The sequence below is a fragment of the Habropoda laboriosa genome, unplaced genomic scaffold (genome assembly GCF_001263275.1).
Source record: "Habropoda laboriosa isolate 0110345459 unplaced genomic scaffold, ASM126327v1 scaffold76, whole genome shotgun sequence".
NCBI classification, from domain to species: domain Eukaryota; kingdom Metazoa; phylum Arthropoda; class Insecta; order Hymenoptera; family Apidae; genus Habropoda; species Habropoda laboriosa.
Window position 1 is genome coordinate 282,191 of NW_017100184.1, and position 17,360 is coordinate 299,550.

At 31.5% G+C, this 17,360-nt stretch overlaps 3 protein-coding genes across 3 annotated transcripts; 1 reads left to right on the forward strand and 2 right to left on the reverse strand.

Annotated features, from left to right (window-relative positions):
* Nucleotides 1-858: 858 nt before the first annotated feature.
* Nucleotides 859-2,822, reverse strand: LOC108579360 (actin, clone 403-like). The gene is made up of 4 exons (XM_017942884.1): nucleotides 2,697-2,822; nucleotides 1,947-2,325; nucleotides 1,407-1,642; nucleotides 859-1,248 (listed from the first exon to the last, which is right to left on the reverse strand). The coding sequence occupies exons 1-4, from the start codon at nucleotides 2,820-2,822 to the stop codon at nucleotides 859-861; spliced, it is 1,131 nt and encodes a 376-aa protein (XP_017798373.1).
* A 1,376-nt stretch (nucleotides 2,823-4,198) lies between these two features.
* On the reverse strand, nucleotides 4,199-7,089 carry LOC108579364 (histone acetyltransferase KAT2A). Its single transcript, XM_017942888.1, has 5 exons — nucleotides 7,026-7,089; nucleotides 5,918-6,877; nucleotides 5,278-5,838; nucleotides 4,461-5,185; nucleotides 4,199-4,392 (listed from the first exon to the last, which is right to left on the reverse strand). The coding sequence occupies exons 2-5, from the start codon at nucleotides 6,868-6,870 to the stop codon at nucleotides 4,199-4,201; spliced, it is 2,433 nt and encodes an 810-aa protein (XP_017798377.1). The 5' UTR covers nucleotides 6,871-6,877; nucleotides 7,026-7,089.
* Nucleotides 7,090-10,852: 3,763 nt separating this feature from the next.
* On the forward strand, nucleotides 10,853-15,555 carry LOC108579344 (protein shuttle craft). The gene is made up of 9 exons (XM_017942866.1): nucleotides 10,853-12,422; nucleotides 12,505-12,678; nucleotides 12,794-13,183; nucleotides 13,258-13,539; nucleotides 13,623-13,913; nucleotides 14,050-14,510; nucleotides 14,673-15,203; nucleotides 15,269-15,375; nucleotides 15,453-15,555. The coding sequence occupies exons 1-9, from the start codon at nucleotides 10,982-10,984 to the stop codon at nucleotides 15,553-15,555; spliced, it is 3,780 nt and encodes a 1,259-aa protein (XP_017798355.1). The 5' UTR covers nucleotides 10,853-10,981.
* The last annotated feature ends 1,805 nt before the right edge of the window (nucleotides 15,556-17,360 follow it).

The window sequence follows — 17,360 nt, forward strand, 5'->3', positions numbered from 1 at the left end:
AATGAAATAATAGTAATGAATTGAGCAAATCGAACTATGTTATTTGTTTTAGCATTTTATTCCTTTTGACGAGTAATAAGCGTAACTATGTGGGTCATGTTTCAGGATAAAACACAAGTGACACCAGTTTTATAAATTGTGATCTTAACAATTCTATCGGGATAAACAAAATTTCCCCTTTGAACTAGACAACTTCTTTCATTTACAATTTTTTATTTTTTTATTTGCGAAATATATTTATTATATTGTGTACTATATATAAATATTATACTATATAATATAGTACAGACATCATTACTTTGCATGCAGGTCGTTTCACAAGTGGTGGATCATCTTTAAGAGAATACAGATCTATTTGTAATACATAGTATTAACAACATCAGTTCAGTCGAAACATTCGATTGAATCGTAGGAAATAAATGAACGATTACATTCTTAACGTACTTCAATTATACATATATCAATATGCGAATTTGTTCGTGTTTTAAACGAATTGAGGAAATAAATAATTAAAAATAAATAATGTAGAAAGGGACAGAATAAAAGAAGTAAGACGTACGATCCGTTTATAACTTATGAAGTGACCTGTATCTAATAGAAATTATAATTTAGAAATAAGAAATGTCAAATGAATAAAATTATTTCGTACAAAAAACATCTTGACGAATGCTACAGGTTGATGATCCTATAAAAAGATCGAAATTTTAAATAAATGTTACATAATGTGTTCTGATGCATACTTTTGTATACATCGGAAAATTTTGTAAAGCAAAAGAATTCAATTGCGATACAATATTAGGATGTAACTTTTTAAATGGACGTAGTGAAATTTCTTTCGATCCGAAAATACCGGGAAAATTAGAAACACTTTCTGTGCACAATGGACGGTCCTGATTCGTCGTACTCCTGTTTCGAGATCCACATTTGTTGGAAGGTGCTTAAACTGGCCAAGATCGAGCCACCGATCCAGACCGAGTATTTCCTTTCCGGAGGCGCAATTATCTTGATCTTCATCGTGGACGGAGCCAGTGCCGTTATTTCCTTTTGCATCCTGTCCGCGATACCTGGATACATAGTGGTACCACCCGATAGAACTGAGTTCGCGTATAAATCTTTACGAATATCGACGTCACATTTCATTATTGAATTGTAGGTCGTTTCATGTATTCCACACGATTCCATGCCAAGGAAACTTGGCTGGAACATCGCTTCAGGACACCGGAAACGTTCGTTTCCGATAGTGATCACCTAAAACATCCACATTAATTAGTTTCCTAGTTTAAATAGCTCATTTCAATACACTCAGGGTATATTATTATTTTAAGTTATTTTATTATTCTCTTGAATACATGTAGGTATACCGGTGGAGACTGTCCAATACTAATGATGTATGTAATTAAAATTACCTGACCGTCTGGTAATTCATAGCTTTTTTCCAGGGCACTCGAACCAGCAGCCGTTGCCATCTCTTGCTGAAAGTCCAAAGCAACATAACACAGTTTTTCTTTAATATCCCGAACGATTTCACGCTCCGCGGTTGTAGTAAAGGAATATCCTCTTTCAGTTAGAATCTTCATGAGATAATCTGTCAAATCACGGCCAGCCAAATCCATACGTAAAATTGCGTGCGGCAAGGCATATCCTGTGTAAAATACGATTTTTTGTTAAATACATTCTTATAGATTTTCATTAAAGCTATACAATATATTTGAAAAACAGCTTGTAGCGAAAAAAAAAAAAATACACGATGGTAAAAAAATCATAATTTTTTTGGAAAATATTTTTTTCTGTTTTAAATGTCAGTTGTAGAGAAAATATTTCAGGTGTCTAAATTAAATGATCTCTACTATTTTTTTATGTGTATAAAAAAAATGAAGCTTAAGTGAGAAATAATACATATGTAAATATATGCACATATATTATATAGGGGGCAGGGGAATACGTACCCTCGTAAATCGGTACTGTGTGTGAAACTCCGTCACCACTATCTAATACAATGCCAGTAGTGCGTCCTGAAGCGTAAAGCGATAAAACAGCCTGTATAGCAACGTACATTGCTGGAGAATTAAACGTTTCAAACATAATTTGTGTCATCTTTTCCCGGTTAGCTTTAGGGTTTAAAGGAGCTTCGGTTAAAAGAACGGGATGTTCTTCCGGCGCAATCCTTAGTTCGTTATAGAATGTGTGGTGCCATATCTTTTCCATATCATCCCAATTTGTTACAATGCCATGCTCGATTGGATATTTAACTGTTAAAACACCCCTTTTGCTTTGCGCTTCATCTCCCACATAACTATCTTTTTGTCCCATACCAACCATGATCCCCTGTTCGCAATTTTTTATTGTTGTTAGGATAAATTCACGAATGATAGATATTTATTTTTATAATAATTCCAATTCTATCAAAGGTTCAGTAATTTTGAAAATTTTACAATATTGTAATTATAAAAAAATCTTCAATTACAACTTATATTAAATATAGCTATATCATATTAATACAAATATTAAGTGTTAAGAGTTTAAAAGATTGTAACATTTCAATATTTTGAAGATTGGATAGAGTATTCAAGATTTCTATGATTCTTCATATGTATTTTTAAGAAATAAGTAGTACATAAATTGTAATTAAGGTATCATGAATTATTATAGTAATTAGTAAGTGATACAAGGAAGATAAAGGGAAAAGTTTGTTTTACCTGGTATCTTGGTCTTCCAACAATGGAGGGGAATACAGCACGTGGAGCATCATCTCCTGCAAATCCTGCTTTGCACATCCCTGATCCATTATCTACTACTAAAGCTGCTACGTCGTCGTCACACATTTTAAATAAAAAATACTTATTTTTCTTTCCCTTGTATAAAAAAAAAAAAAGGTTCAACTTGTTTGTGAAAAGAAACAGGTAATTTATTTTTTGACTAGATTGTGCACTATCTCAACAGTGCATTGACTCTTCTAATATTGTTCCAGCAGAAGAATGGAGCTGCTTTATATTGATCCCCCCTCTTTTACTACCTCTGAACATTTATGCCTGTATCTTAAATAGTTTCTTGCACCTCAATGGATTAATGTATACTTAAAGTAATATAATGAGGTGATAGTTCTATTTTTAGAATTTATATTTTTATAATTGCTAACAAATGTTTCATTGATATTTTATAAATTGACAAAAACTATTTTATTGTTTACTACATTTATTATATTATCATAATGTAACCTAGATGGAAAAACGTTTAATTTAAAAGTTAAATGACTACAATTGTATTAATTACTATATAGAATTTATAAAATCTATGTAACAGTACTAATCTTATACTGAACACAGAAGTTGAAATGAATGCTTTATGAGAGAATCTAATTGGTTTTTAATATATGCCAATTAAGAGAATCTTATTAAATTACATATAGAGTTTGTATTAAGTAGAGCATGCAAAGTATTTCCTTGTCTCTTTGGTTATATTGAATAATCTTAACTGAATACAATTGAGACCATAACATACTTCATTTGTATTTAAGTACGAGTAAATGCTGCTTATGAAAGAAAGTGAAAATCTAAGAGTTCACTGAACGCAAACGAATTTGTATAAAATTCAAGATATAGACGAGAAATATTTTAATTTTCATATAAATATGTACATATATACAGCTTATTCGAAATTTAAACTCTACTAAAACATTTCTTAACCATTGATATATTAACGTACTAGTGTTTACAGAAAATAGAAATTTCAGTTTACTAAGTCTCCCAGAATTAACGCATTTTAAAGATTCACTGTTCCATAGAACGACCACTATGTAGAATCTCATTATAATCGGTGTATTACATTCCTTAATTAACTGTTCGACTAATGCTTATAATTAGGCCGTGAAATTAAGTATCTAGTTTGGTTTTAATTTGCTGTAGATCCTATTTTCAACTGTTTCTTAGGGTACAAAAATGATCAAGAATATAGTACCAAATGTATTACAAATTACGGAATCAAAAGTAAATATTTTCAGTTATATTTGATGAAAAGGTAGACATTATACATACATATATACAGATAAATAAATAATATTTTTCTTTATTATTCTTCTTTTCTTCTTAAATTAATTTTTCTTTTGCAAACGATCAATATCTGAACTCTGTATGTACAAGTGAATGTACAGATACGAAGTAATTAATTATAATCGACACAATTTACTTCTGGTATATAAATTTTATTTATCCCAAAGACCAATTTCTTTCATTCTTGTTTGGAAATATTTTTCTAAAGCATTAGCGCATCGATAATATTCGGTATCAGGACTGTTGTACAAACGACAGTTTGTGAAAATTCGTGTCATATCAGCGATAAATAATCTTCTTGTAACATAATATCTAGCTTTTAGTCGGTCAGTCATAGTTTTGAGATCTGAAAAATAAAAATTGTTACACAATTTTTTCCATTTTTAATATTTCAAGTTTCTATTATACACTGACCCATAGGATATTTAATATGGTCATAATAATCTGGCACGTCATTTTTATCCACGGGTTTTAGAAATGGCCAGGCTGTACTATGGTTTTTTACACTATTCAAAACATTTTTCAAAGCATTATATAAAGAATCAGTGATATCCAAACATGCTTCCACTGGTTCAGGCCCTTGAGTTCCTTTAGCCACTCCTCTCGTTCTCGTCTGAGCATAACTCTTCCAGCCAGTTTCACGAATACCAGGAATAGATTCTACTGGGATACCTCTAACACCTTCTTTGAAACATGTTAAACCAGGGTGAACTTTTTGTATTTCTTGTTGCCTTTGATGAATTAATTTTTTAATAATTTCTTTCTGCTTCCGTATCACAGCCGTAAATTCGGTATATACAATTTTTGCATTCAGTTCACAATGCATTAACGTTGCACCTTCATAATCCTTAATATATCCTTGATACATTGATCGAGATAATTTAATATCTTTACTGAAGCCTTGTTTTTTAAAATATCCAATTGCAAATTCATCCGCAAATGTAAGAAAATGTAATATATTGTTTTTTATATGATAATCTTTAAGCATGTTCATTAAATGTGTACCATATCCTTTAACTTGTTCTTGACTCGTAACGGCACAAAATACTATTTCTGTAAAACCTTGAGTAGGAAACATTCGAAAACAAATGCCACCGATTGGTCTACCATCTTTTATCAGAGCGAGCGTTTTATGCTTCCTAAAAACAAGGAGTTGTTATAATTGTAACTTAGATAGATGATCATAATCAGTAGTAATAATAATTTTCATTTTATCATATATCGTACTTACGGATCAAAAACTAACTGAGATATATACTCTTTTGGCATTCTAGGCAATTGATGGCTAAACACATTATGTAATCCAATTAGCCAAAGCATTGTTTGTTTAGAAACTGGCTGTGTTAAACTGTTTCCAACTACGTGAAATTCTATAATCTTTCTGCTTTCTTCAATCTTAGCTGTTTCATCTCGCGGAACGTTTGGTGGAAATACCGCGTCAGGCCCACACATGTAATTAGGATCGTTAATAGTCGCTACAATTTCAGCGACAGTTTCTTCTGGTAAATCTTCAAAAAGTTCTTCATTTTTTCTTCTCTTTACATCTGAACGTCCTTCCGAATGTGATCTTTTTTCATGAATCTTCTTCATGCCAGGACTTATATTAATTGTTGTATAATTATCTTTATCATTTGGTGGAACTGTAACTTTCTCAAATTCACCTGTTCTTCTTCCTTGATTGGTTTTCGATTCTAATGCAGATTGTAAGTAAGTAGGAGGCACTTGTTTAAAATCAGGATCCCATATTGGTGAGTTATCGGAATAAATCTCTGCTTCTAACATTGAGAGGAATCTTAAATTAAGCAAATATATTGCAGATTATTAGTTAGCAAAGTAATAGAAATAAAAGAAAAGAAGAAATTTTTACATACTTGGGAAAATGTGTTAAAACTATTACTCGTTTTTCCGGGGCTAATTTATCTCGCTCGCTATGACATTTATCTAACAATTGTCTTGAAACTGGCTTAAAAACAGCTTGAACAAACGTTCGTCCAAAAGCTAAAGATGTGTCATAATGAGGTAATGAATCACAAAATGCTGGTATATGACAGAATACTAGCCAACGAGTATGATTTATTTTATATTCAGGAGCTTCTTCCGCGCTAATTGTACCTCTCCTAGCACTGAGTGGATCAAAATTCCAATGATTCAAGCAATGTAAAAACATTTTTGCCATGTCACACATAGCTTGCATGTCTCTTTGTGGCAAGTGACCATATTTATATGCAACAAAATTCATTACTGCTTTTGCTATGCTAGGTCTATCAAAAGGTGGCTGTCCTAAAGGACCTACTATCGTAGGTTTAGTTATAGACTGTATACATTTCCTTAGAAGCTTGTATAAATAGAAATAAACTTTCTTTGTATCAGGATCTTCTTCTTTCTGTAATCCTAGGAAAATATTGTCAGCATCTATGACCATGCATAATAATTTATTGATTTCTTCTTCTGACTGATTTGTTAAATGTGATACATGATTTTCTAAGACATGTGTGCAACTTTTACAGGGATCAAAAAAATTTATAACAGGTTGCTGTGAATCATTCTTAGGAGACTTGGTCAACAATTGAGAATTCTTCCACCCGATGCACTTACAATCTTCAACTTTACATGCGCTATATGTTGCAATTTTTAGTATTTTTTTCATTTGAGGTAAATTTAACATTTGTTGTTTTCTTTGTTGGATCCTTTGCAAATTATTTTGGGGTCTAGCAGTATTTGATTCTCTGCTATTTCCTGCATGTTGCGATGTACTAGTTACAGACTGACCATTTTCTTCTAACGATTGTAATGCTATGCCACGATTACCTTCCTCAGTTGCCATGTTTTTGCTATATAAATAACAAGAAAGAAAAATAATTTGAAGTTTACATGTACAATTTATAATGATTAATTTATCAATTGAATTATTGTAAGTATTGTTCCTTTTAATACATATAATTAAGAGTAAGCGAAAATATAACGATACAATAAACTTACATTGCAAAAATAACACTGCAAATGTTAAAATTGTCAATATATTTAGAAAGTTAATAGTTCATGATATGATCATGTCTTTGACATAAACTATCAACGAATAGTTTTATATATCTATATTTACGAAAAAGATTCATAAAACAGGTACAACATTTGTACATAATATACGATTCTCAATAATTGTTTACAACCGTATAAATCAGTATACAAGGTTAATAAATAAAGTGAATTCTGTTGGGTACAGTGCCATCTATTCCACATATGGATAATTAATTCTCTCTTACACACAACATCCAACAATATTCTAAATTTCTTTTTTTAAAAGTACTTATGTACGATCAACATTCAATATATCGCTTTGAGTAACATATGTGATAAAATCGATAATATATTTTTCTTTTAAGTATTATTTGCATTCAAACGATTGTTCGAATATACACTTCCAATTAAATGTTGATTATATATTTCAAACTATTTTCGAAGGTTTCATGAATGTTGTACGCAAACAAGGTACAGATTAGATCTATCGTCTTGCGAGATTTTCCGTCTCACGTTCTGAAATACCGATCGCGTAAAAAGTCAGAGATTTGGTATGCCCTCTATGATAATAGAGCGGTGAGTTTAGGAATTATATGTATACAATCCAACCATTAAAGATGGTAAAGTCGACAGGTGTACAAAATCCTATTTTGTTAAATTCGCGTAGAAATGAGTAAGACAAGGAAAGGAATACAGGTAGACAAGGATAGCGGTAGTGACGTGTGTTAGACAAGGATAGAGAATTTTCAGTCCGAAACTAGCGCCATCTCGCTTCCGGTTACGAGAACTACGACTTTTCTACTACGTCGAATGTTACAAATAATTGCTAATATCTAGTAAACCACATCACTTACGGCTACAAAAATGATTGGAGAATATAAATAAAAGTCCGTTCTACATTCTCCATGCGTGAATGTGCATAATTAAGTACGCATTTCTATTGAAATAACGTAAATGCGTTAAGATTGAATGCGACGAGTGTAATATTCTCCCAAAGAATGTGAAATAACTATCAAGCCACAAGGAATATGTTAATAAAAATTACATGGGAATATAGCTAGAAGAGTTACCTTTCAGACACATGCAGTTATTTCCATGGGAATTCAGTATAAACCTATGAAATTATTGAAAAACCGTAAAGGTATGCGGTATCGTTCCCGACATCACCTACCGAAATTGTTAATAACTAGTTATTGAAAGGGTTTATTGCATCGAGAACTATATGTGAAAGTTGCTGAAGGTCTACACTTCATTTGTCAATCCTAAAAGTTCACAAAATCATGGTAATTATTGAGTTATTAATGATTATTCCCTGGCCGACTTAATGGCGATCTGGCCGCCATCAGGAGGCGGAACTTAGATACCCGCGGACCAATAGGAAGCGTTTCACTTTGTCATTCTCGCACACTAGTGCGTCCCTTGTCTAATACCTCCGCGCACATTCTATTATTCTAATAAGAAATGGCATTATTCTCCGACCGGTATTTTCTATCCTTGCTTAATTCATGGAGACTCGTTTTTCTCTCCTCGTCTAAAATTCCTCCATGCAAATTCTGTGTTCCTATTAAGTCAGAATTTTCTCAGAGTGGAATTTTCATCTGCAAAGCGGTGTCATATTTCTCGATTCTCTGTCCTTTTCTGTCTTTTCCGATGACGAGAGAGATTATTCAAGAGGAATAAACAACAATAGAGAAGGATAGCAATGGTGGCGAGTGTTAGACAAGGACAGAAAATTTTCAAAGGCCATCCCGCGTTTGGCGACGCGGACTACGACTTTTTAATAGGAACACAGAATGACAACAGAGGTATAAGACAAGGAAAGCACTAGTGTGCGAGACGGACAAAGAGAGGACGGTTCCTATTGGCTGGCGGGCACCGCGTGCTCTATCACCCACGGGCTACATCAAGTCGCCGGGGGTGGAAGAATCATTAATAACTGAATAATTACGATGATTTTCTGAACTTTTAGGATTGACGAATGTAGCGTGGACCTTCAGCTACTTTCGCATACAGTTTTCAATCCAATAAACCCTTTCAATAATTAGTTATTAACAATTTTAGGACGTGATGTCGGGAACGATACCGCATACCGTCAGGCATCTTTACGGCTTTTCAATAATTTCACAGCTTTCTACTAAATTCCCATGCAACTAGCTATATGCATCCGAAAGGCAACACCTTTAGCTACATTCTTCTATAATTTTTATTAACGTGTTCGGCTTAGTTCGAGAGTAATTAAACAGTAAAGGAGGCAGTCCCTATTCACCGTACCCGAGTAAAGTCGAATGTTACAAACAATTGTTAATATCTAGTAAACTACATCACTTACGGGTACAAAAATTATTGGAGGGTATAAATAAAAGTCCATTCTACATTCCCCATGCTTAAAAGTGCATAATTAATTACGCATTTCCAGTGAAATAACGAAAATGTGTTACGACTGAATATGACGCATTTTCAATTATTTCATAGCTTTCTACTAAATTCCCATAAAACTAACTATTTGCGTCTGAAAGGTAACTCTTTCAGCTACATTCTCGTGTAATTTTTATTAACATATCTCCTGTTGTTTTACTAGTTGTATAACATTCTTTAAGCGAGTATTACACCCGTCGCATTCAAGCGTAACACATTTTTGTTATTTCATTAGAAATCCCTAACTATTTGTGCACTTTTAAGTATGTAGAATGTAGAATGGACTTTCTTTCATATTCTGCAGTTAGTTTGGTAACTGTCAGTGGTCACAAAATCATCCTAATTAATGAGTTATTAATGATTGTTCCCTGGCTGCCTTGATTAGCGTTTAGGAGGTAGAACATGGCGACCAGAGGACCAATAGGAAACGTTCTCTCTCTGTCCTTCTCGCACACTATTGCCTTCCTTGTCTAGTACCTCTGTTTATATTCTGTGTTTCTATTGAAAAGTCGTGGCTCTCGTCACCAGACGCGAGGTGGCGTTAGTTTCGGACTGAAAATTCTCTATCCTTGTCTAACCCTATTCCTTTCCTTGTCTTGACTTGTTTCGCTAGTGCTGTCGTTGGCTTGAAATTTTCGCTTTTAATATTATAATATTACAATTATAGTATTAATTATTGCCTGTACTTAGGATCGCGTAATAATGGAAAATATTAGAAACAAATTGCTGGGTACTTAGAAGACAATTATAAGTAACAATAAATATTATAAATATTTTTATACCGCAGATTAAGTGGTGTACGTTTCATTGTAAAAACGTTGATTTAGTTTTTCAAAACTGAAACGATAGAACTTCCCGATCAACCTATAGTATATGTTTTGCAGATTTTAGCAGTTACACGTGTAGTGTATAAAGAGAAACCGAATATAAGTACATATTATACATTTAGAATAATCATAGAACAATAAAGAATAATTCTATACTGAATCGGTAACGTTAGAAACGACAAGTAAATGGTACGGGGGCTCTGGAGCCCCCGTGACGTGAACGAAAAAATGCATTGGATGATAGATCTATTCTGTATCTCGTCTGTGGTTTGAACTACACTACCTAGGCTGGGAACAAATGTGAATTGGTACATGTTAACGTACATGCATACTTTCTGATCGTGTTCGATAAGTCACGAGTGAAAAAATTTTCGTACCACGTTGTACATTTTACGTTTTCCAAAATCAATTGGATTTTATATTATTTCCTCAACGAGTTATAAGTTTGTAATATTTTTAAATTTAGAAAAAACAATCGACGGTGTATACTACAGAAGCTTGGTAATTAGAACACAAAAAAATTTTTAGAGAAATAAGTTAACCATATTTTGAGTTCAATTTTACGTTAGTTCGATATTTTATTGCACGAGATTTATAAATATAATTGTATTTTTGTTATTACCACAAATTACAACGCAGAAAGTTGTTCTGAAGTATACGCGTGAGGTTGAAAAAATTATGGCCACTTGGGATGGTTCTTACTCTGGGCCGGATGATCAAAATTATTATGTATATTCTGATCAGAATGTTCCTGGACCAGCAACAGAAAACTGGGCATTCTTTCCCAATAATATGAACAATGATTATTTACAATCTAATCGTGAGTTCTATGTACAAAATGAACCCATATTTGAGCAAAATTGCCCAAGTACTTTCTATCATTCAAGCACAAATGTCACGCCAAGTTTGTTATCAACGGTTAATAGTTATCATGAACATTTAACAAATCCGATAGATAACTCTCGAGTATTAAATAATCAAGAATATTTTCCAAATGTTGTTAAATCTCAACAATGTTATGTACCTGATGCTTGTTGGAAACATGATTATAATTTAAAAAGAGGCAAGACTAAACATAATTCAATGAGGGGAGTTAAAGAACATACAAGCACACAATTGCATGCTATGGCTGAAGAGTTTGTGCCAAATAATACAGAATCTAATAGTAAGAATCATGGATTGCAAAATACAAAATCTATTAATATTGCAGATACTTGTATCAAGGATAATGATAGATCAGATAAATATTTCTTTTGTAATACAAGTAGACATGAAAGGAAGTATAATAACAAAAAAAATTTTAACCATAAATCTAAAGAAGAACAAGATCAGTTTTATAAAAGAAACACACATACAAATCCCTATCAGCAACAAAGTAAAACTAATAAATTTCAAGGTAATAAATACTTCATTAATAAATATTATTCGGGTAAACCACAAATAGATACAGATGATGCAAGTGAGAGTGCCTTAAATAAAAATGCAATGAATAATAGTAAAAAGGTTTCTGTATCGAATTTCAATAAAGGAGAATCATTTTCAAGTATGGAGGTAAATTCAAATAAAAATAAAGGTTTTTCAAACGAATGCAATGTTCAAGGAGCTATTACTGCTAGTGATGGTAATGCACAAGATGGTAGTATGCAAGAATCTAATAATCAGGTCAAGGAATTCACTTATTATAATTCTGGTTTAAAGCAATCGAGCAGTAATAACAGAAATATAAAAAAATATCAATATAATACAAGATATAATGAGGAAAATTCTTATAAAGAAAAACGACGTAATTATCAGGGATACAATAGAGAAAGCTACAGTAAAGAGAATAGATCTAAAGTAAAAGGTCAGATGTATAGTAATGGAGAAAAAGAATATTCTAATGGGGAAACTGGTCTGGAAGTAAAGGATATAAAAGAAAAGAAGCATAATTATCAAGGATATAATGGATTTAAAGAGCACAATAAGGAGAGTAAAATAGAAACCTTTAAAGAAAAAGATAAAAGTAAAAATTATATGTTTGAAAACAAAGAGAAAGTATATGAACATTGGAGGAGTATAAAAGAAATTAGTGAAAAAAATAGCATACAAAAGCGAAGACAGAGTAAAAAATCACCTGTTGGTACGTACGTAAGTTAGTATTTCATTGAAGTATGATGCACTTTAATGTAACCATAATATAACTTCGTTATTTTATTGTACAGATGATGATGCAAGTCAAAGAGAAAGATTAACAGATCAGCTGAATAGAGGACAATTAGAATGTTTAGTATGTTGTGAATATATTAAACAGAATAATTACATTTGGTCATGTTCTAATTGTTACCACGTTTTGCACTTAAAATGTATTAAAAAGTGGGCAAAATCATCACAAGCAGGTAAAAGCAATATGTTAGAAGTAGTAAATTATAAGAAGTACAAAATAATTAAATTATATACTTAAATATTTATACTTTTGTTAAAAACTATTAACAGTTATATGTATTATTGTAGAAAATGGTTGGAGATGTCCAGCATGTCAAAATGTAAGCTTGTTAATACCTGAGGATTATTTTTGTTTTTGTGGCAAGACAAGAGCACCTGAATGGAATCGTAGAGATGTTGCACATTCCTGTGGTGAAATGTGTAGTAGAACATTGTCGAAAAATAGTTGTCCTCATAAGTGCACTCTTTTGTGTCATCCAGGATCTTGTCCACAGTGTACAGCAATGGTAACAAAGTATTGTGGTTGTGGTAAAACTTCGCAAACAATACAATGCAGTACTCATAAATTGTTACTGTGTGACTCGACATGTGGTAAGGACTTAAATTGTGGTAGACATAAATGTGAAGAAAAGTGCCATCATGGAGAATGTGAAAATTGTGCAAAGACAATAACACAAGGTATGTAATTTAAATATAATCACGTTTAATCATGTTTCTTTTCAATTTAATTATGAAGATAAATTTATTTTCAGAATGTTATTGTGGTAAAAATACAAGAGAAGTAACATGTCAGAGTAATATTTCATTTATGTATTCATGTGAAAATATTTGTGGCAAATTATTAGAATGTGGAAATCATACTTGTGCAAAGTTATGTCATGCAGATACTTGTGAACCCTGTTCTTTAACTCTTGAGAAAATTACAACTTGTTATTGTGGACAAACACCATTAACAGAAAAAAGACAGACTTGCTTAGATCCAATTCCTATCTGTGACAAAATATGTTCGAAACTTTTAAAATGTGGACAACCTAGTATGTATTTTAAAGTGGAGATCCGGTATTTCTTTGATAATATATGTATAATAGAAAATTAAAATATAACATATTACTTTTAGATAATCCTCACAAGTGTAAAGCAACATGTCACCAAGGAGATTGCCTTATTTGTGATTTAACTACTGATGTTAAATGTCGTTGCGGAAACATGGATAGAGAAATACCTTGTAAAGATTTGACATCGAAAGCTGATGATGCACGATGTGAAAAAAGATGTACGAAAAAAAGATCTTGTGGCAAACACAAATGTAACCAACTTTGTTGCATAGAGATCGAGCATATTTGTCCATTGATTTGTTCTAAAACTTTAAGTTGTGGTAGACATAAATGCGAACAAAGTTGCCATAAAGGTAATATATTAATCAATATATTAATTGCGTTAGAATTTTTACGTTATACCTTCTAACAAAATCAAAGAAGCTAAATTTTATAATAAGAAGAAAGAGTAATGAAATTAAAATTGTATAAAATGTTACATTAATGTAGGAAGATGTCAACCTTGTTGGCGTAGTAGCTTCGATGAACTATACTGCGAATGTGGCGCGGCTGTAATACTTCCTCCTGTTCCCTGTGGTACTAGAAGACCGACTTGTGAGAGGCCTTGTTCTCGTCAGCATCCTTGTGGACATGTACTGCATAATTGTCACAGTGAACCAACATGTCCTCCTTGTACTGTTCTTACCCAGAGATGGTGTCACGGAAAACATGAATTACGAAAAGCTGTGCCATGTTATGTTGATGGAATTTCATGTGGTTTAGCATGTAATAAGCCCATATCTTGTGGTCGGCATAAGTGTATTACTATTTGTCATACTGGACCATGTGAAAAACCAGGACAGCAATGCTCTCAACCTTGTACTACTCCAAGGGAAATGTGTGGACATATCTGTGCTGCCCCATGCCATGAGGGTAAATGCCCAGACACATCATGCAAGGAAATGGTTAAGGTAATTACCTGTGTCCCCTTTAGGAGCAAGATTAATAATTTAACGGTATACACACCATAACTTAATTAAAACAGAATTAAAAAATAATTGAAAAATAATTAAGTTAAAAAGTTATATTAATATATTATTTTTATGAATTATCGATAAATTTCATATTAATAGGTAACATGCCAATGTGGACATAGAACCATGTCTCGCGTTTGTGCCGAAAATGCCAAAGAATATCAGAGAATAGCAAGTAGTATATTGGCCAGTAAAATGGCCGATATGCAGTTAGGTCATTCTGTTAATTTGGAAGAAGTGTTCGGTCAAGGAGCGAAAAAGCAAAATCAGTTGAAAACTTTAGAATGTAATGACGAATGCAAAATAATAGAACGAAATAGAAGATTGGCTTTAGGTTTACAAATTGTAAATCCGGATTTAAGTGGAAAATTAATGCCTAGATACAGTGATTTTATGAAACAATGGGCTAAGAAAGACCCACATTTTTGTCAAATGGTCCATGACAAATTAACAGAGTTGGTTCAATTAGCGAAGATTTCTAAACAGAAATCACGCAGTTACTCTTTTGACAGTATGAACAAGGATAAACGTCACTTTGTTCATGAATCTTGCGAACATTTTGGTTGTCAAAGCCAGGCATATGATCACGAACCAAAAAGAAATGTTGTTGCAACTGCTGTAAAAGATAAGGTAATGTGTTTTTGGTTTTTAATCCATAGAATTAAATTCATAATTTTTATCAAAATTTATTATAGTGTTGGTTACCCAGCTATAGTCTCTTAGAGATTGTACAACGAAAAAATGGCCAGAGGAAGGTTCCCGGTCCAATGCTGAACACTTCAAAACCTGACGATTCTATAAAGTAAATGTTTTACGTTTTATTTAAATACTTTTCATTGATAGTCTTCTACATTTATTTTACATCATTTATTTTTTCAGGACAATATTATCACTACCTGCAAGAAAAATCCAGAAACCAGAAACACAGTTGAACATAAAGATGTCAGAACCAGAAATAGATTACTTCGATTATCAAGGTTAAAATAATTATTCTTGTATTATGTAAAGTGTAAGTAATATAAGTTATACAATCAATATCGTAATTGGGAAAAATACTGTTAAATGTAATTGATTCATTAAACATTTGAATAATACTTATTAATGTAAAGTATGGATTCTAGCATGAATATTACATGCAAGCTGTTTAAATGGCTCCTAAAAACTAATGTACTAAGATTGTATAAAACTTGCGAAATTATAAAATAACAATGAAGATTACATTATTTCAGCTTCGTGATATATTTTTCCTTATCGAGTTCAAATATAATCGTTTGTTATTTTATTAACGTTGCTGTACCTAATATAATAGTAGAATTATAGGAAGTAGAAAAAATAAAGTGTTTGTGAATTTCTAATAGAAAAAAAATATAAGAGAATGTAACTGGCTTATAATATTATAACTTCAATTGTGAGGGTACTCAAGTAAATGCAAAATATAGATGTAAATAGAATAAAAATAGCATTTCCTGATTTATAGTTTTTATTTTCGATCATAATTTTTTTTCGGACAAAACAGTAGGCTTAGTTACATTTAGTATGGATAATTATAGTGATTTTATAGCGACACAATGGATACAATTTTGCTATTGATGAAAAATTACACTTCAAGAATAATTTTTTAAAATGCAATTAAAAGACTTTTAGTAAAGATTGCTAGTGTATTTGATTCTACTTATCTTGTTATTTAGAAAAAAAGCATCACTTGTGTAACGATGCTTATTAACATAAGTAAATGTACTGAAATCATGTTTTATTTTATTGTTATCTAAGTTTTCATCTCTATACATTATTCAAATGATAGTAAAGACAATTTTGTATTTGAATATGTAAGCACTCATAACATTTATTGTGTTTCATAAAATTTTCAACGAAATAATTTATAAAAAATGAATGTTTACATTAATTATAAATTGCTTAAGTCTTATTATTACATAATACTTTTATTAAACTCTGCGAGTATAATAGTATAGGTTTATTCTATAATAATCCGACCTTCATCAATAAAAATAGTGGTTTATTGTGCACTATCATTTCGAACAGCATTTATCAGTTCAGTTAAAATGATATTCATTATTGTACATTGAATTGTACATAAATATCCACTTATATCAATAATTTTGTAGGACTAATTCATATGAGTCAATTTTTAGAAACATTTAATGTAGGTAACACAAGTATTTGGCACATTGAACATTGATCTAATATATTTTCCCTAAAGAAATAGCGAGACCTTTTATGCTTGTGTAAGTATAGTTTCATTTAGTTTCGTATTTTTATGGTGCTGATAATCATTTAGAAATATTTAATTCTTCAAATTAAAACTTTAATAATATGACTAACATATAAAAAGGGAAACTTCATTAATGTATAATAAACAGTACGAAATGAAAGATACATAATAAAATATATTTCTGTAACAAGTAATTAAGATTTGCCAGTCCATTATCTCATAAGGTAGTTTTGTTATGTCGTTATTTGACACTTACATAAGCGCAAAATGGCCTCCTATTCTAGACACAAATTGCATATCACATGTAGGATCACAACACAGTTACGATTTGTATTTGTAGATAGATTGATTACAATATCAATTATAAAGAGTTTTTGTTGAACATTTAGTAGTAGGGCACTTTAAACTTGAACTGGTGTTATTACTATTAGTTATCAATTGGTGCAGTAGATGTAGAGCAAAACTTTTTACTTGTAAGTGATTCATCTACTATTACAGTATTTTTTTATATACAGATTTCATGTTCTTTCTTTTTTTTTTCTTTTTCTTTTTTTTCT